At 38.9% G+C, this 20,458-nt stretch overlaps 1 protein-coding gene across 2 annotated transcripts in view; it reads right to left on the bottom strand.

Moving 5' to 3' along the window:
• LRBA (LPS responsive beige-like anchor protein) overlaps positions 1-20,458 on the bottom strand; it is a 420,317-nt gene that overhangs the window by 194,279 nt on the left and 205,580 nt on the right. For both annotated transcript variants that reach the window (XM_075149993.1, XM_075149994.1), the window contains 2 exons: positions 7,820-7,944; positions 8-154 (listed from right to left, as the gene is read on the bottom strand). In XM_075149993.1, coding sequence (XP_075006094.1) covers positions 8-154; positions 7,820-7,944 — 272 coding nt within the window. The remainder of the gene's footprint in view (positions 1-7; positions 155-7,819; positions 7,945-20,458) is intronic.

Here is a 20,458-nt window from a genome sequence, read left to right as displayed (position 1 = left end):
AAGTTACCCGTTAAGTTCTCCACTTCTCTTTCCTCCACGAATGACATGATATCGTCGTCACCTTCCAAGAGAATCTCACTTTCTGAGTTCTGATTTCCTAAAACTTGACTCTTGATGGACTGTTTTCCTTTAACAAGTATATCCTCATCAGCAGCTGAAATGGAAGAGAGAGACATTGCTGTCTGTCAGGGTTTCAGAGGCAACAGTGACAAAGAAATGTAATTTCTTTTTAAATGAAAGTTCAGGAAGAAAACTGTTTAGGACTAGCTGTGGGAAGTACCTGTCTTAATCCTCTAATGTTAGGACACATCTAGTTTTAATCCTATTAAACCTGCTCAAAATAATCCAGAGCCATCCGCAGCGTTTAACTCTACTTCAAGTGTTTATGACAGAGGGGGAAGGGATACAACAGACTCTCTTCCCCCCGCAACCCTCCTTTGGAAGTTGAGTTCTCCTACTGGAAGCAGGTCCCGAGCGCCTGGTGCGTTAACCTGACTCTCAAACCCAGGGTTCAAGCACCGGTTTGCCCTGGCAGCAGCAGCAGCAGCAAGCGGAGACGGTTCCCCGGTCAGGCAGGGGACCACCGCCGCGACGAAACCGAGCACGCCCCAGGGAGACAAGGCGGAGGACGCCCGGGCAGGCCAGCGGCGGCAGGACGATGCCCGGCGGTCCGGGAGCCGCTCGGGGGCCGCGCTCGCCCCGCCGCCATCCGCGGAGCCGCCGCCGCGCCGGGACGGCACCGGGGGCAGCGCAACAGGCCGACGGCGGCCGGCTTCGGCCCGGCAAACCCTCAGCAGCGGGGGAAACAGGGCAGGAGAGGCAGGCGGGGAGGGGGCCGGCCCGGGGGCTCGCCTTCGCGGCGGCACAAGCGAGGTACGCTGCGCCCGGCCACAGCTCCGCTCCGCCCGGGGCGGCAGGCAGGGGCTTCGCGGCGCAGGGCAGCGGGAGGCGGCGGCAGCCCAGGAGGAAATCCCCTGAGGGCGGGCTGAGCTCCCCGGGAGCGGGGAAGGCGAAGGGGCGGCCTCCCGCCCCGCTGGAGCTGCAGCCCCGGGTCCCTGTCGCTCCCGTTAGCGACGCGGTCAGCCGGGAAGGATGCGTGGGTTTCGCGAGGCAGCAAAGCACGCACCCCGCCTCACCAGCCTGGGCGACGAAGGGGGGGGAATCAGCCACGGGATCACGGCCGGAGGCAGAGAAAAGCGTGCACCTGCTTCCAAGAGGCACAACGAAGCGGTACCCGGTCCTGACAAGGGACGTTCCTATGCCCACATCTGAATTTTCGGAGTGGAAGAGAAGTAAACAAAAAGCTGGTTTTACCTAGACCGCATCTTCCACGCTACACACGGTAACCGGGCAGGCAAACGTGCCGCTGCCGTGCCTGAGCAGTGACCCCCCCGCCCGGCCGGCCGCGGGCGCACCCCGGCCCGCTCCCGCAGGGGAGGCCAGCACCGGGCAAGGGAGTGCCACTGCCACCGCGGAGTGTTCCTCGTCTCGGCACTGCTAGGTTGAAATAATTTTTATTTAAATTACAAGCTCAAAGCTGCAGCAGAAAAAGAAAAAAAAAATTTAAAAAAGAGGCAATCGCTCACTCTACACTTAAGTTACCACTTGCTGTGGTAAAAGCCAAAAACCAGCAGCATATGTGTTGTTTGGCGTTTTTTAAAGTTGAAAATAAAAATTTTATTTCTTAAAAAATAGATTGAGAATGCCCATGGCACAGCCGTGTTTGAAAAACATTCACCAAACACATCAGGACCAACTAACTTCAACACATTGCTCATTGCTTTCTCTGATTGCTGCCATACTTGATTTGAAGTTCCGCTGGCTTACTTTAAAAATATGTTAATCTGCAAACATTTACAGAAGGCGGCAATTCCCCAGTGGCAATATATAAAGTTTAAATTGTTTAAGTAAATATATGCACATAAATTGCAAATAATAAACTTTTCAATTAAGTGAAAACTAAAAAAGAAACCCAAACAAACAAAAAAAACCCTACCCCAAACCACGAAATACCCTGGTTTTGGTTTAGGCCTTGAACTTACAAAAAACCCAAACAACAACAACAAAAAAACCCCAAACCCAAAACAAAAATGAAGAAAAAAAACCCACAAAAAAAAGGAAGTTTAACTCGCCATACAAAATAAAATGCAATTCATGCATGATCCTTTCTCCCCAACCAATAACTGCCACTTGTAAGTAAGCCTTTAAAAATAAATTATTGCAAAGCTTTAACTGCATTGTACAAACACAAATTTTACTTTCTTCTAAAATGTGCTCATGTAAATAATGATAACTCACATTCTGGAGTTGTTCTATGTGAGTTGAAAACCTTCTTGTCATGGAAAATATGCAGCTGATATTTAGAAAGGTTTTCCTGTAATTAACTCCCCCTTGAGGATTTTAAGTTAGCAGCAGTAAAATTACCAACAGTATACTAATATACACCACATGCACTGTTACTCAGTGGCCTACCAGCATTCTCTTGAAGATCAAAAAAAAGTGAAATAGAACAAGACCATCCCAGGGATAAAGTTAAAGATAATTTTTTTTTTTTAATACAGGCAAACTATATTTGTTGTTTCAAAAACCCCATCTGCACTGTACATACCTGCCATTTTTGCTTCCTTTACTACAATCTATTTGTGTTATACTGAAGATGCTATTTCAAACTAGCCTTCTACCTATTGTCATTTAAGATTGAATTGAGAGGCCAAGATCATACGTCGCACAACTTGTCCAAAATACTAGTATGTCCTTCAGTCTTTCTTCTCATCTACCATTAAGAAAAAATAAAATCGGTACGGCAACTTCCAAGCCAAAGATGACTGGATAACAGAAATATACACCTCCTGCCTCATCTTCATCACTTACTCAGATTTTATTTCTTTCCCCAACTAATGATATTATACTGATTAAAAAACATGCATCTTACGTAACTGCCTTTTTCAATAAAAGATTTTAGACCGTAAGTTATTTTAGTCCATTTTTGTAAATTTTTGTCATCTCCTTGCATATGATGTTAGTTACCCACATTTCCTGACATGCATGAAACATGTGTATACACACAGGCACAGGAAGATGCAGAGCCTGTCCACACGTCTGCAGATACTGCTACTGGAAGGCAATACGACATCACACTCTGAGCCAGAATCTGCTTTTTCTATACTGACTTGAATAAAGCACTACACCTGCAACCAACACACACACCCTCACATGAGTATCTGTATAGAACTGAATATATTCCACATGGATTCACTTGTTTTCTGTAGATAAATGCACTTATGTAGGTAGGCCACGGTCTAGTTCTCTATGTTTAGTGATTAAAGATACGTATGATGGAGCACAACATTGTGTGATGTATTCAGTTCCCATGTATGCGCATAGGTATATTATACTGGATTTCATATTTCAGGTCCCAAACCCTGCTCTGTCATCTGCTAATCCAAACCGCCCTCTGCCAGGCCTGCCTATTCTTGGCGTGACTGGAGCTTCTGGCTCCAATCCTGCAGATCTAAGCATACACTTACATACACCTTTTCAAGACCAAGACCTCAAGGCATGGCCTATGTATTGCACAGGACATAACAGCCCGCTGGCAGAGTATTTATCTAGCACAGCAATTTCATTATTATAATTCATTAGTTTAATTCCATGCAATCCTTCCCAAACTGCTCTATAAGACGCAGTTTCTTCAAGTAGCTTTTTGCAAACAGATCTCTACATCTGCAGAGAGTCTTATTTATTCCAGTTAAATCTCTGGAACACTTGGGTGTAAAAATAATAGTTAAGCTTACATTGCTGAACAAGCTTAAGGCATTCATAGAATGACAGGTTATTTTAAATTGTTTGTCTACAACTTAACCTTACATGTGAAATACAATTTTTAAAAGCCGTTTGAAAAATAAAGTATTGGAAAGCACGATACAGAAGATACTTACTATTACCTTTTTTTTTTTTTAATGTCTGGTAAATGTATCAGGAAAAGCAATTCAGGGAAAAGATGCATTAAGAAACACTTACTATCTATTTTTCAAAAAAGGGCTCCCAGAAGCCTCCCTCTAGTCTTCCTATTTGTTTAAAAAGATAACAATTGAAAAAATGACCACTTTCACATCAGATTTTTTAAATATTATTTGTAAGACTTCTTTTTCATCCCTTGAGTTGAGGCAAAGAAAACTGACCAGTCGATTGCAGTACTGTAGGTGATTAGCTGCTAGTGCCTTGCAGTCACACAGCTCTGAACGCCGCCTATTGCCTTGATGGAAATGCTACAGACTGTTTTAATCCGCCTCTCCCCAAGTTTTTAACAAACGTCAATAAAAAACAACAAATCACGTGTTAAAAAGCTTGATAACGTATTTTCTAGCAGCTAAAGATTCTCTCACAAAATACTGTATTTGGGGGTCAGTCTAAAAATACCAACAGGTTTGAAGTACTCATTTTTTGCACTTTCACACCTACAGAAGTATTTTGGTTTCATTTCTAAACAATGGGTGAAAGGGAGAACAGAAAAGAGTTAACTCTTTCCATCCCAAACTTTTTCTACCAAACCACCTTCACCTCTTTTTCCTTCCCCCACAATACACTACTAGACTGACTTTTATAAATGGAAGGATTTTTTTCTTTTTCCCTTTGAAAAATTACCTAAAGCCTTTTTTTCCCAAGCAAGTTAATGTGAACTTGGGAATGGCAATTAAATTGTCAGAATTAAAAAATTTGTTTTTAACTAGAAGGTAGCCAGAAGTATAGTCATGGGGCTGGTATTGATTGTCTGAACAGAGAACATTAGTCTTCAGGTATTTATTCTGCCACCTCTGCACCAGAGGTTCTCCTTCAAATCAAATCAATCCCTGGAAAAGATTGGTTCTCGCTACTAAGACACATAACTAGGCTGCAACAGAGCTGATTGTTGTTGTTGTTGTTCTTCTCTCTAGGTTTTACTGAACAATATCTAGGTTTCTGATTGTTTCTGAATAATTTTCACAGCTGCAAATTGTGATCTTTCCTAGACTGTGAGCTCTCTAGGGTGGAGAATACATCTGGTTTTATTTGAAAGACACCAAGCAGTTGATAATGTGCATCTACTAATGAAAAGCTAAAATTCATGCTTTCCAGCATGGTTACTGTGATAGTACTTTTCCATTATTTATGCGTTATTTTCCGCTGTCTCCCTTTTGGCAAAATCCCTTATGCCCAATTTCAGGTTTTGGTTTTGCTTTGTTTTGTTTTGAGAAAAGCTTAAATAGGCAGTAGGGAACCTTTTATTCATTATTTAAAAATGCTTTTGCTTCAGAGACATGTAAAATTAATTTAAATAGAATAATTAATGATAAATTATTGATAAGAAATCATAAAATACTGGCACAAATATTCTGCGAATTCTAAGGATATCTACATCACGAAAACAGGGCCTGAAAGTCTGGTTCCAAAAAATCTGAAAAGAATTAGAATTTCTGACCTGAAATTGGTTAATATTAAAAGTTTATAAACACAATTCAGAAAGAAATAAATCAAGTGACCACTCCAGTTGACCTTTCTGACAACTGTACCTTCTGAGACTTAAAGAAAACAAAACAAAACAAAACAAACAAAAACACCACACCAAAAAAAACAAACGCAAAACAAAACCATAAGAAAACCAACAACCTTTGTATTCCTATAAATTATATGTAGTTTCCAGTTGAACTTGAATTTGTACTTTGGTCATCTATTTTACACCTTGCCAGTGGAAGGTCTTGGAGCAACACAGTTGCATACGTACTCATTTAGGCAGATAGTAATCATCTATATTTTCAGAAATCATATTAAATGATGACTTAAGATAAACTAGAATATTCACTGGATAGATAAAGAAACAGAATGGCAACAAATTTCAAAGGCAGTATGCAATTAAATTCACAATAAAACAACATCAAGAAATTAAGGATGTCAAATTCTGAACAGAAAGGCAGACAGAAAACAATTAATTTAAATTACCAAGGTTAGCTACCAGCTATGCCTATTAGCTACCTATGAAACAGGGCTACTTTTATTCACTCTTCTTTTGTATTGACAAAAATTGTACTCCTGTCAATTACAAACTAAGTATGAGACATAACTCTTGAAATATAGCATGGATTAGTGAAAATATCACATTGCTATGAATGATGAATAATTGCATTAGCGTGTGTTTACTTACGGAAGAATTAGTTACACAAATATAGGGAGGAGCTCTAAATATTTTGCAGTAAAAATAAAGATCTTTTTCAGTATTTGATAAACAATATAAAGATTAAATACAAAAATATGAGTAGAATACATAAGACTGTGACAAGATCTATTTAATTTAAAGTAAACATAATACTAAAGAGGGGCAGTTGTTGTTTATCCATGGAGTATTAAACAGAAAGAAACGTTGTGCCCTTAAAGTCCATGGCGTAGAAACAACACATGGTATTAAGAACAACAAGCCCCAAAGCAAAAAGTGGGTTAATTAATTCTACATCTTGTTCCTCTTTCTATAGTCGAAGATGTAGGGCTCTACGAACATTGCTTTCAGATCACTTTATTGACTATTCTCTGTACGGTCATTTATTTTAGAGGACTGATGTCACATTTGGCATTATATCAGCTGACATATTGTAGACATTTTCTTCCAGAAATGGCTCTTTAAGGCTGAGTGCAAGAGGTTAAGATGCCTGATGGAAACTAACTTTACGACAGTGATGTTGTTCTACATTCATACGAGTCTTTATAATTTTACATTAGCATAAAGTTTATGCCTCCACATATTATATATGTGTGTGTGTGTGTGTGTGTGTGTGTGTATGCATATATGTACAAAGTAATTCACAGGCTAAAAATGAAAAAAAAAAAGACCTACATTTAAATTATTCTATTCCATGACATGTACCTTCAAGGTGAAGGGTACTCAGCTTTAATTATAAGCAAATTATTTTTAAATATAAGAAAGATTTTTCTACCTTTTCAATGTATCTTCATTAGATTGCAAAGACATAAAATTCTAGACTAAAACCCAAAGTGCACTAGTTTTGGGTGTTTTTTCGTTTGTTTATGTTTTTGGTTTATTATAGAATTCTCAAAATAATTATAGTATTAGCTTTGCAAATACGTTCCTCTAGAACAGACATAGCAGCATGTAGCTGAGTGATCCCTGATAATAAAATGGGGGGAAAAAAAGCCTATTAAACAGTACGATCTCCTTTTTTAAAACCACCAGGTAGAAATCATCATTACCATTTGCTGCTAGAACAATACTTTACATTTCAGCATTTGTTACTATTTCTTCCATATCGAATTCTTGCAGAAAAACTTGAGGACTTAAACATAAGCAAAGGTCTGAATACAGTTTAGCTTCAGAAGTGTTATTTTTCTTTTAATGTATCTGTAACGACAGGCAGATATGTGCTAAGGCTAACTGAAATAATTGCTGTGGATTTCTGAATAGGAAAGATCTTATTCTGAAGTTACTAAAGCATAAATAGGTAATTTACCGCAAGAAAGTGTGTCCAGGGATTAATGGCAAAATTGCATCCACTTTTCTTCTGCTTAGTGAGAACTGTATTTGTAATCATTGTATGCAAAGCATGCACAACGTGCCAGCTCAACGAAGATGTAATGAAGAGGCTTAACAAATACCAACGTTGCTTATAGGAAGTAACGGTTAGTTTATCTTTGTATTGAACATGTCTGAAATGCAATGACAAAAGCCTTTGGCATTTGGGACAATTTTCTAGCACCTTATAGGAATGAAGGTCTAGTCTTTACTGCCACATACTGTAACCTGCTGCTATTGGCAAGAAGCAGATTTTACACTGACCATGTTCTCCGGCTGCTTTTAGTGTCGCTTCAGGATGTGTCGATCCAAGGGGGTTACGCACAAATCGTCGCCGGCGCCGCAAGTCATCTTCCCAGTAGTCAAGGCGCCAGAACTCACGAGGACGACTACAATGAAACAGAGGAGCCACATATGTTAGCAATTATCAAACAGCATGGTAGCGCTGAATTTCTGCATAAAGCTCTCCTTGTTTGCGCTGCTTTTGCCTTTTTTTTTTTTTTAACCTCCCCCCTTTCTGCAATCTTTTACTTAGGTATGTCCTTGAAAATAACAATATCACCTTCCAGTCTAAGGAACTCCTTTCCCTTTTTTCTTGGAAGGTGAAATGAGCACTAAATACATCATTTTGAAATGAATTGCTGACAGTGTGATCAGTTTCCCCACACTCTAGTGGCATGTGCTCCGATTTCAGCCTCATTTCAGCCTCAGCAGGGCACCTTTCTCAGTGACTGCATTTATAAACCAGAATAGGGAAAAGGCTATTATAAATATGGTATAGCATTACCTATATTAATCAAAGTCTGTCCCCCTTCATTTTTCTTCCTAATTTGTGCCTTTTTGCACAAGGTCAGTAAATCATACCATGAATTCTTGGTCCAGAAAGTGTTAACTTTAATGAATACCTCGGTTACATGGTTATGTATGTGATAATAAAATATTACTCTGTTTAGATGTGCAGGAATTTAATTAAAATAATCTCTTAAAATATTCATTACATTTAGCCCCTGAGGCTTAGAACAACACAAGAAAATGCATTTCTTTTCCATTTACTGTTTTTAAATAAACCATTCCAGAAGAGTGAAACAGCAATCTATTTTCGAGCAAATCAGATTGGATTTCTGGTTTATGTAGTTGTGTTTTTACATTTAATTAAAAACTACATGTTATGATGTGTAATAATTGCTATATTGAAGGCATACTTTTAAAAAATTACATCTAGAAAAGGTTATATCAAATTCTTTATTTTCCATTGTATGCTCCAAATATACGTAGATCTTTTTAATATGGTCATACATAAGTGCCAGTTACTATCTTGTTAGATGATCATGACTGAATGCCACTGTAAAACAGTATTTTAGCCCAGAGAATGTACAAACCCCGCCAATTTCAGGTATAGCAAATAAACAAACAGAGAATGCCTGAAGCATAGAATAGCCATGATAGCCTGAAAACCTGTATACCCAAATTAAAAAATGCTGATTTTGTTTGTTAACATAGCTAGTATTAAAACAATAGATGAAAATGCATATATATTCCATTTCTGGTCCAGGAGCTAATAGAAAGTATACCTGTCAACACTGACAAATGAATAGCCACAACTAATTTAGAGATCACAATGTTAAAAATACTTGGTATCTACATTCTTGAGGTCTAAAGGCAGAGATGAGTTTTATTTAAGGTAAATCAAGGTTTCAAACAAACATGGTAACAAAAGCCAGAATAATTTGCATAACCCTACTCTCAAACACCATTTGTAGACATTAAAATTGTGACTGAAAATAACCTTACAAAAATGGAGAGTGTCTTTGCATCTACCTTCGTTAAAATTCTATGCCTTTTTCTAACACCAAAGAAAAGGCAGTGCTATTCTTCATGTTCCCGATTTCTTACTTTCAGAAAAATACTGAAGTATTGGAATCAAATGCCCCAGTATCTTATTTTCACACTTTGTGTGTGTTAGAATCATGCTAAAATTTGAATGCTTTGACTATAAAATCCAATGATTTTGGAATAATTAACCAAACAAAAATTATAAAACACAGGAAAATATGGGTTTATTCAAAGGTCGATTAATAACTTAAAATTCTCCATTACTGATTATAGAAAAAAGGCAGAACACAGCTGGCTATGTGCGTGTCTTTGATAGTCGTAGAGCATGGATAGGCACTTCATCATTCTGCCTTCCTACATTTATCTGTTAAAATTATTATCAAATATCAGCCAGGATGCAGTCGTGAATCACAGACTGCTCCTCGTCTTCAGGGGAATGATACAATGAGGGTCTATTCATCAGTATGGCAATCGGCACAAGTAATTAGTTCCCTAGACTGAGATCTCCTACAAAGCTTATTTCAGTCAGCACCACAAACATATGACAATGAAAAGCTAATGGAAGCCGCTAAAATTTGTTAACCTCTTCTGCCATCAATCCTTCTGGTATTCTGTGCTACAGTATTATGCAAAGATGGTAAATTATTAATTTGTCATTCATCTATCTTTCTACAGTTTTGATAGAATTAAGTGATGCCATTCTTCTGGATAACAATTACAATTACACTACATTACAAAACTATGCTAAAATTATTAGAAAAATAGGTAACAATGATCAGGCACAAAGTATTATCCTGAAACATAATATATCTTTAGTCCCCTACTTTTATTTTCAGTTCGGCATACGAAATTTGCATAGGATTCCATCTCCTTAACCAGTACGCTGATTATTCACAAACAACAGCATATCAACTATTAGACTGGGTATTTATAACTACTGCCAACCACTGTATTATAAAGTAAAAAAAAAGAAAATTCTACTCTCTACACGTAGAAAAATATCTAACACAGTCAAAAATAAACACCTATGTTGTCTAATTCTTACAAGTGAGCCATTTTTGAGAGCAGCTACTGGGACAAATGCATATTAGTACCAATATGAGCCAGTATACTATATAGCTACTCTAGAACAACTAGCTTACTAGTAAGATCGATTAACCACGGCAGTCCCATCCCCAAAAGGCAATGCTGTACCATGCAGACTTTGTACCTCTACAGCCAGGGGGAGACAGATATAAATATTGCTCTGATTCGGACAGAATTGACTGCTGAAGGACTGAAGGATTATGAAGCAAAGGGCCAAGTAAGCAGATTCTGAGAACATTATAGTGCCATCAACTACGGGGGACATTTGACAACAGAAGTTTCTGGCCCTACAATAAAGGCTGCCATATGGACTAAAGGTGCTATATGGACTGGATCAATGAACATAAGTACTCAATTAGTGTAAGTGCAAGAGCAACATTTCTCAGGGGATTGGGGATTTATGAATTATAAATCATATGATTTGCATGGATTTGTCAGGGTCCCCTCTAACACGATACACAGTAATTAGTGGTTCCTTGGTAACAATATTGACTGAATAGAAACAAAGCTTTGATATTAAATGTTTTATTCAAATAGCATAACCATTATATTGCTTTATTTTTCAAACAGCTCCCCAAATTACCAGGCTATGTACTCAGAATTGAGATAAAACCTTCCTCTCAATTCCCACGTAATTAACTAGATTCTTACAATTGTACAGAGATGAGAAGAAATACAGAATGACCAATATAACCTGTATTCTCAGGACTTCGAGTATGTCACATAAAAGAAAAAGTCACTTCACTGTGGTCAATGGGAAAAAGCTTAAATGCTCACAGACCTTCCTTCCAAGAACAAGAAACCTATTTTTCCTACCAGTTTCAAAGATTAACACAATTGGAAATAAAACATACCAATTGGTGTATTAGTTTTATTACAGTGTTATAGCAAAGGAATTTTAGGTGTGGGAATTACCTATTGGTCTTCATACCCTATAGGAGATCTAAATTGTATCTAAGCAGTACAACCAGAGAACGATGAGAGGATCATGCAATTGCTCAAGAATTACTTCTTGTAACACCTTATCCATTGTGTATTTCAAGATATTCTGCTACCTCTATGACCACAGAAAAGAAGCAGTCAGCACACTAGTGCGGACAGAAAAGGGACTCTGCAAGGGGAAGAAGAGGAAAGAAAATGTAAATCTACAAAAGCAATAGTTGAAGAGGTCTTGGGGCTGTACTTGGGCCACCAGTTAATTGAGAATGGATTTTAGCACACCACAAAAGCATCCATTCGGATCCTTAGATTAGTGAAGTACTAAATAAATAAACCCAGCACAGAAAAGATAAACAAAGAAAAGGAAAGAGAGGCAAAAGCAGCACAGGTTATAGAAATGGTCTGCAGAGACAGAGGATGACTAGAGCTCTAAATGACCTCTTCTATCTAGAAGGCTATCTAGCCTTAAAGGCAAGAAAACCCACTCACACGAAAGATAATTGCAACAAACTTAAAAGCAGATGGAAACTAGAGTGTGTATGCCCTCAGAAAAACGTGTTGTTATGAAGATTCAGACCAGCACAGTCTGCTATTATAGTCTTTGCAGTCTACTATTTAAAGAAAAACAGTTCTTGCTCTGCTGTATGGCAATTAATACATTAAACACAGATATGAAACATTAGTCAACGTGAATTTTGTACTGCTAGAAATGATTGCACTGACACATATGGAAGCCAATGCTGTTCCCAGGCCACAGAACGAGAACACAGGTGGTGATCATGACATAAGCATAATACCTCATTCACATGCCCTAAATCTATGTGAAGATACCAAGATAAATTTCCAGATGACAGACTCCTCATAGGAACTCTAACTGTAGAGCTAAGCAGGTAAGTCAATCTCCAAACCTAGTAACTCCTTGGTCCTTCCGCTAAGACCATCAGCAAGGCAATCAATCAGTGATGGCTATTTTTAAGGTGTAAATGCTTGAACACAGAGACCCAGGCTAAATTAGTTTCATAGACAACCCCACACATAGGCAACACCACTTACTCATCAGTAACAACAGTAGGGATTTGAAAGGAAACCTGGAAACAGGCGACTCTGCAATTTCTCCATCACTGACTGTAAGCCTACCATAAGTTCTGGTTTTAATTTATTCAGCACTTTTGGTTACAATGGCTCATCAAATGCACAGTATCAGGTGCTACTTCCAAATTAAACAAAAGAGCAACCATTGAACACAAATAGTGATGACAAATTTTTAAGAAAAAATACGCTGGATTATTTTAATGCTGTTCAGGAGCGTCTTGCTCTATATCTAGATAACTTTTGCTTCCATGTAAAATACTTCAAGAAACCAAGCCAGGCATCTGCTGCAAGATACACAAACATTTTTCTCAAAAAAAAAAGAAGCAATAAGCATTCGCATTTGATTGTCAATCCAAAGATAAAAGTGCTGAAGTTCTAGAAAGTACTGCAGAAATCTTGATGGAGTACTGCTAGCAGACTGCAAGGCATCATGTAATGTAAAAGACTGCTGTATCTTGCAAATTGAAATCCATTGCATTTTCATGCAGCTGGATGTCCAGAACATTAACTAAAATCTCTCATATTTTGCATGTAATAATAAAATGCAAGCTATCTTCCACTAACTGACTTATAAAATGCAATTTCAGAAAGCAAGTAAAACATTTTCTGAAGCCCTTCAATATTCTTGTAATGAGCTTTCACAAACCGTGATCTAAAAAAACAAGTTACACCAAAGCACATTAATATCAGTAGCTACATGTCTATAAGTACTATCTAAAAAATGTTTTGTGCACATCCAGCTGTATTATTAATTTGTAACATGATCAAAAATATCTAACATATTTTGGAAAATAAAACATTGAGCTTAATGATGGTAAAGCAAACACTGACGATGTAATTTGACAAGCAAGTTCTCAGCAGCAGTAGCAAGTTCAGCATTTCATGCAGAGATCCCATGCACAAGTGCCATGTGGTAAACCTGAATCAGAGTACTGATACAGTAGGGAAAATGACTGTTTTTCAGTAAATCAGGTTCCTGATCTGATTCGCAACTTTGCCTGTATTACCAAAGCACAGAGGAAAATGTTTGATTAGTATTAAATCAAAGTTGCCGCTAAAATATTACTTGGCCAGCTACACTCTATCTCAACCTGTGTATTTCACAGCACTTCACTGATAAGGTATCTACTTCAGAACATTAAAGATTAATTAACTCCTGGTAAGTGCATTCAGATCTTTGGAAATGCTATCTACATTACCTATATTTTCCTCAATGGCAAAACCAGTTAAAGATCATCTACTCTCTCTCCCTCTCTCAGATGCATTCACGTAAGCATTTGTGTGGCCACGCTAAACCCAATCACGGTAACAATCTGGACTTACTAAAGTTCAATGTTTTTATTCTGTTTTATATTAGTAACCTGTTTACACTGCAATCTCTCCAGCAACTATGTAACTAAAAATGAGGGAAAGAAATATGCAGGTGAGGGGAAGGAAGGAAAGGATGAGGAAGAACATCTTTGATATCAAAAAAGACATATCAAGAAATCATACTCTAATACTAGCAGAGTCTGTGCCTTCTCATGTTATCTTCATTTTCCCCACACATAGACGTTCATATTCCATAGTTTCAGACTATGGAATACAGACTTCCACAAATGGAAATTATTGGCAACCCTTAAGCAAAAAACGTCATGCACAGGCAGGCTCTTAATCTCTGCCACAGTCACTGCTGTAGCAACAGGAACTGGTCATAACAAAGGCCCAAGACCACCAAGTATAACTGCTTCGGCGTAATATCAATTATGCAGAATATTAATGTAATCCATTAAATTAGCATAGTCCATTTGCTTCTTCTAACCCTTCTCCAAGAAAGCACTTGACTTTGTCTATAAAAGATTTTTTCCTAAAAGGACTTTTGCCTTTATCTGTGCTTCAATTTTATCAAAAGGGGGTGGGGTGGAGTGTTTTGTGTTTCCAGAAGAGACAGTAGTGCCATTCTTCTTCACATCTTTCAGAAGAAACAGATGTGAAAAGCGGGGTATGGACTTCAGGCACAACGTCTACATGGACTTAGCATAGAACTGTCACTCTGAGGACCTTTGCACTGTTGTAGGGGACCTTTGTACAGTCTAAACCTAATGTGCTTCCAGCGTAGAGGGAAAAAAGGGGAACGTCAGTAAGGGAAGCATGTGTTAACAGATGTTTCATGCTATTTCCCCATATAAACAAGACAGTACAAACAGCACAGATCTGTAATTCCTAGATTTGCATTTTAAAAACTGGTATAAATTCTGTTTGTATGCTTTTATACAGTAAATAGTTAGGATATTATCCCTTTGTCTCAACCACCCATTAGACACTGCAGCTACAATTCCCCAGCCAGGCCCCCGATCTCTGTGTTTTGAATCATACCAAAAATCCATTCCCATCTAACTAGCTTGCAAAACAAAACCAGAGGAACAATGCTAATTTCAGATATTACAGAGACTCTTTTCTGCATTGACAAGCTTTGAATTCCTAATTTAAAAAGCAATCTGGAAAAAATGTTGACTATAAACGTTTCGGTCTCCCTCTACGCATTATAAAGCACCATGTCAGCATAAAGACAAGCCCACCTTTAAGGTGTTGCTGTCCTAGATGATGGTGTTATTAACCTCCAGTTTAAAAACAGCTCTGTTTATGTATGAGTTTATGTATGCTCCTCTTTGATCTTTATTAACCCCTTGGTGGCTAACCACAGCCCCAGCTTTTTTGGAGGAAGCATTCTTTGAAGTGCTGGCATTCCAGTGCACACTGATACTTCAAAGAGGGCTCACTTAAATACATGATACAGTACTAATCATGTACTCTGCAACCACTAGCACTATCTTATCTTGGACTGATCTTATTTTGATCAGTCTAAAATAAAGCTGCACTTTAAAAGACAGTCACCTTAAGACACAGTTCAATTCTTGTTGCATTTCTGTCAAGATTAATTATAAATTAACTGAAAACTACTCCACTTCTCTATCAGAAGTTAACATAAAAACCTTCTTCTGGCTTTGAGCAAAATTAGTTCTGACATGACTCAGACATGGAAGAACGAATGTATAGCAAATTTGCAACCGGATGCTTTGGCTTAGTTGCTCATAAATCTTTCCAGATCTTGCACATCCTACACCTGACTGCAGTCAACAACTTTTAATTTGTTTTTCACAATAAGTACAGTTCACACAGATCCCATAAACTGCTATTCATACTGAAAATAACAAGAACTACCATAATATACAAAAAATAGGTACACTACATCTCACTGGAGGTTTTTTCCCGTTTGTCTGATAACACGGAAATTTAATCTGCAGTACTTAGTCACCCCTTCCTTGCCAAAATGAACAATGGAATATAAGAATATAGGTTGGAGGATATATGATAAAGGAGCCAGCTCAATCTCTATCTCCTCAGCCATTCCTACTGGTTCTGATGTTTTCACCTTAAGCACATGCGTAGAAGGGACCTGTATCTTTTCTCACTAATTACAGCATCAGCAGATTTTCTGTGAGGAATAAAGTACTTTGATCAATTCTTTCCAGTCGTTTGTAATTTGAGATGATAATCTTTCAGCATTTTTGGATATGTAGATCAATTTTTGACCAAAACAAGAAAACCTCCTCAGATCTGTTATTTCATTTGTATATTGTTCTGTCCCCAAAAGTATTAAAACAGAGGAATTACAGTAAAGCTTTTTCCAAAAATCTTAGATTTGACCTGCACCAAACATTTCAGTTTCACTACCATCTCTTCTAGAAGAAACAGGATGAAATCACATTCCCGCAAATCTGCACTTTAAGAGCTGTGCTAACCTGTATCCTTTTTTTATAGCTCTCTTAACAGTTGGATACTTTTCTTGCTTCCATAAAAATGTAATAGTGCACCCCTCTGATTCAGCAAATACGTTTCTGCTCTATATTCTTCTAAAGGAAGTTAAAATTTTTTCTTTTGTGTATATATGTTCAGAGTCCTCTGCCAGAAAGGTCTAAACTAATTGTTCAATTTTTTTTTCCCCAAAAAGAAGTTAAAATTAGTATCCAGTAACTAAATTAACTCAGCCATTCAACAAATACCAAAGAGAGGAATAGGAAAGATCATAGAATCACAGAATAGTTTGGATTGGAAGGGACCATTAAAGGTCATCTAGTCCAACCCCCCTGCCATGGGCAGGGACATCTTCAACTAGATCAGGTTGCTCAGAGCCCCGTCCAACCTGACCTTGAATGTTTCCAGGGATGGGGCATCTACGACCTCTCTGGGCAACCTGTGCCAGTGTTTCACCACCCTCATTGTAAAAAATTTCTTCCTTATATCTAGTCTAAATCTACCCTCTTTTAATTTAAAACCATTCTCCCTTATCCTGTTGCAACAGGGCCTGCTAACAAGTTTGCCCCCATCTTTCTTACAAGCCCCCTTTAAGTACTGAAAGGCTGCAATAAGGTCTCCCCAAAGCTTTCTCTTCTCTAGGCTGAACAACCCCAACTCTCTCAGCCTTTCTTCATAGGAGAGGCGTTCCATCCCTCTGATCATTTTTGTGGCCCTCCTCTGGACCTGCTCCAACAGATCCATGTCCTTCTTCTGCTGAGGGCTCCGGAGCTGGACGCAGGACTCCAGGTGGGGTCTCACCAGAGCAGAGTAGAGGGGCAGAATCACCTCCCTCGACCTGCTGGCCACGCTGCTTTTGATGCGGCCCAGGACACGGTTGGCCTTCTGGGCTGCGAGCGCACATTGCTGGCTCATGTCCAGCTTTTCATCCACCAGTACCCCCAAGTCCTTCTCGGCAGGGCTGCTCTCAATCTCTTCATCCCCCAGCCTGTATTGATACCAGGGGGTTGCCCTGACCCAGGTGCAGGACCTTGCACTTGGCCTTGTTGAACCTCATGAGGTTCACACGGGCCCACTTCTTGAGCTTGTCCAGGTCCCTCTGGATGGCATCCTGCCCCTCAGGCGTGTCAACCGCACCACTCAGCTTGGTGTTATCATGAAAGATGACCGAGACTTAGGTACAACATCAACAGTTTTCCAATCCAGAATGAACCTCTGCAAGGTTTGTTAAAGATCACTTGCCTCCAAACTAGCCTTGCCAAAGTATGTTTTCCATTCAAGAGAGACCAACCTGTTAGTTCCTTTGATAGGAAAGAGACTGTCCTCCAAATTATAAGAGATGGAACAACTCTGGCCTGCTTACATGTTTTTTATATTTTTTTTAAACCTAGAACGATAAAGAGAAGAAAGTCCTCTCTGAGGCCTCTAAATGCCTGCATATCAAAAATATATAAATTTTATCTTTTTATCATGGACAGGTAAGAAAATTCCCCGTTCAACCTCTTGCTTAATCACAAATTAATTTGAACATACTTGTCCCTCTGATTTAAATTACATGAGGGGGAATAGGTAACTGTCTCAGGTCCACAGCATGTTTGGCTACTGTTAAACAATATCTTGGAAAAGGTGTTATCAATTCGGATTGCAGGTTAGGATTCTGAAGTCTTAGAGACACCCAACTTCAAAATTACCTGCATTTCTCTTATTCTCTGATATAACTAAAATCAAAGCTTACATTAAACAAAACAAAAAACCAACCAAAACCAAATAAAACCACCCTTTAAGCATGATTTAAAGGCTAACACTTCTGTCAGAGATTTAGTTCAGGATTTAAAAATCTGAGGAGGGCAAAAATCTGGGAAATTACTTCATTGTGTGATGATTGCAGGAACATATGTAAGAAAGAGTTCAAGTAACTGCAAACATTGTATCGCTCTCTGAGACAGGAAACAATAAGTACAAGGCAGCAAGACCACTAAGAAGCACATGGAGCAAAACTCCTCTAACTGTTACCATACTAGCGCAGCACAGTCAGGAAACAACAACAGGACTCAAAAAACTTTAAAAGGTTTAACTTATTAAATGTATTTCTCCTTTGAAAGCCTTGCAAAAGGTCTCTAAAAATAAAACCACAGCACTGAATTATGATGAAGCACCCTTTCCTGGACCACACAGAGAATACTGTATTTGCTCAATCTTTAAAAGAAGGAAAAAGTAGCCTGAAAACATACCTTATCTTCTATTATATGTGGCAACGAAACAGGAGACAAAAGGATGGCAATTAATAGGCACTGCAGAGGGGCAAGTTCAAAATTGTTACCTGACACAGTCTGCAAGGGAAGATGCTGCCGGTGAACTTTGCAAGGTGGCAGCTATCAGCTCACCAAGTCCCTGCAGGCAGCGTAAAGAATACCGCTTCTGCTGAATACAGTCTGCAAGAACTCGGCGTGAAACAGCATGAACGTTATACTACTGAGGATGGAGAAGCAGCATTAAGGTACAAACATTAAGGTCTAGACAGGTAGGAAAAATGTTCCCAAGATGGGGAGCTGATGTGAGAGAATAAGCTAACAAAAAGTTGGAGTCTCCATTTGGAAAGGTGAAAGTGCGTATTTGGGGCCAACGTCAAGAGGTAGGAAGGCACTTTATAGTTGTTTCTTCTGCGCACACCTATCATTATCATCCTATACTTACATAAATATAGTACTATTTCATGCCTGATTACTCAAGTGTTAATTTGAGCTCGCCTAAATATCTGCAGCTTTAATCACCCATACTATCAAAGCTAGCTGAAGCTACTGAACTGCTTCCTGAGATCCACTGATGCCCCAAGGGTGATAAAGGTTCTGAAGATAGTTACTAGCCCCCTCTGAAAATCACACCTATCTGGCTACATTAACGAAAGAGAAGTGCAGAAGCCATCGTTATTAATGTTACAAAAGTTAACAAAGGACTACTTACAGTAAAGCATAAGCAACGTTAGACTGCTAAACCACCCAAGGTTCCTTTAATATAGTAATTCAAGGGCTTAGTCTAGGAGAAAAGCTTGCACAGTGCAATGTCAGAAGCAGCTAATTGAGAAGATGTAAACTTCTTTTCTGTATCTATTTTAAGAGAGAAATCTAGCAACAGGCAACTTGGTAGTGAACATTTGGACTGAGCAATACAGAGACACTGCAATATTCTTTCCTCCACATATCCTTACTTTACACGCAAGACTAACAGCGTTAGCATTTAAGTCCAACGTCACAGAACAGGATTGATAACAAAGATTGTAAAAAGAAAGCTTAAGAAGCAACAAACCAGGAAGTGTTTCCTGTTTCATTTCAGTGATTTAAAAATGAGCATAGCCCCCCCAGCTTCTTTCCCCTCTGTGTTAGCATCCATAGAGACACATGCTAAAAGACAATGAAGCTTTTTCTTCAGGGGGGCTATTACCTCTCTCGACATGGTTTCCAACTTTTCCCTCTTCAGTCAGCTACTCTTTTATTTGCTTTTAAGACAAATTTACCAGCCATCTCAGCAACAATAATTCTGAGTTTCAAGTCAAATATGAAAAAAAAAAACAAAACCAAACCAAAAAAACAGTAGGAAAAACAACATACCTCTTTAGGTTTTTTCCTAACATTGAAACAACTTTCTCAATATTAGGCAGTTCTTCTCAATGCAGCAATCCCATCACGGAGGAGAATGAAATGGACACAACACTGTCACTCACAACTGGAAACGATAAGCCATATGCAGCAAAGAATCCCCATCCCACAGCCACTCAGCACCACTAAGAAAAGCCCCCATCAGAGAGGAGAACTGAGCAATCTGGGGTAATTCACACTGGACTGCACCCAAACCGCACAGTCTAGCAGTGCCACCAATGCCCGAGGGACTCCGTGTCCCCTGCAGAAGAGGGACGTGAATGCACTCGCTGGACAGAAAGAGCACAGGAATGGCTGTACCTTTTCTCACCAAAAGTCTAACCCCAAATTCTGCCTCCAAAAACGTCAGTGGTGGCTTAAGTGGTGGCTTAAGGAAGAGTAAGATGAAACTGATCATGTACAACTTCTCCCCTAATACTCTGCCAGTTTCCAACTATTTTCAGCTCGGGGGATTTCCTGACTCTAATGGGTTTGTCTATTTATACTCCTTCTTCCTCCTAATGTG

Source organism: Calonectris borealis, chromosome 4 (genome assembly GCF_964195595.1).
Source record: "Calonectris borealis chromosome 4, bCalBor7.hap1.2, whole genome shotgun sequence".
In the NCBI taxonomy this organism is placed as follows: domain Eukaryota; kingdom Metazoa; phylum Chordata; class Aves; order Procellariiformes; family Procellariidae; genus Calonectris; species Calonectris borealis.
The sequence above is the reverse complement of the archived record's forward strand: the minus strand, read 5'-3'. Positions and strand labels throughout refer to the sequence as shown.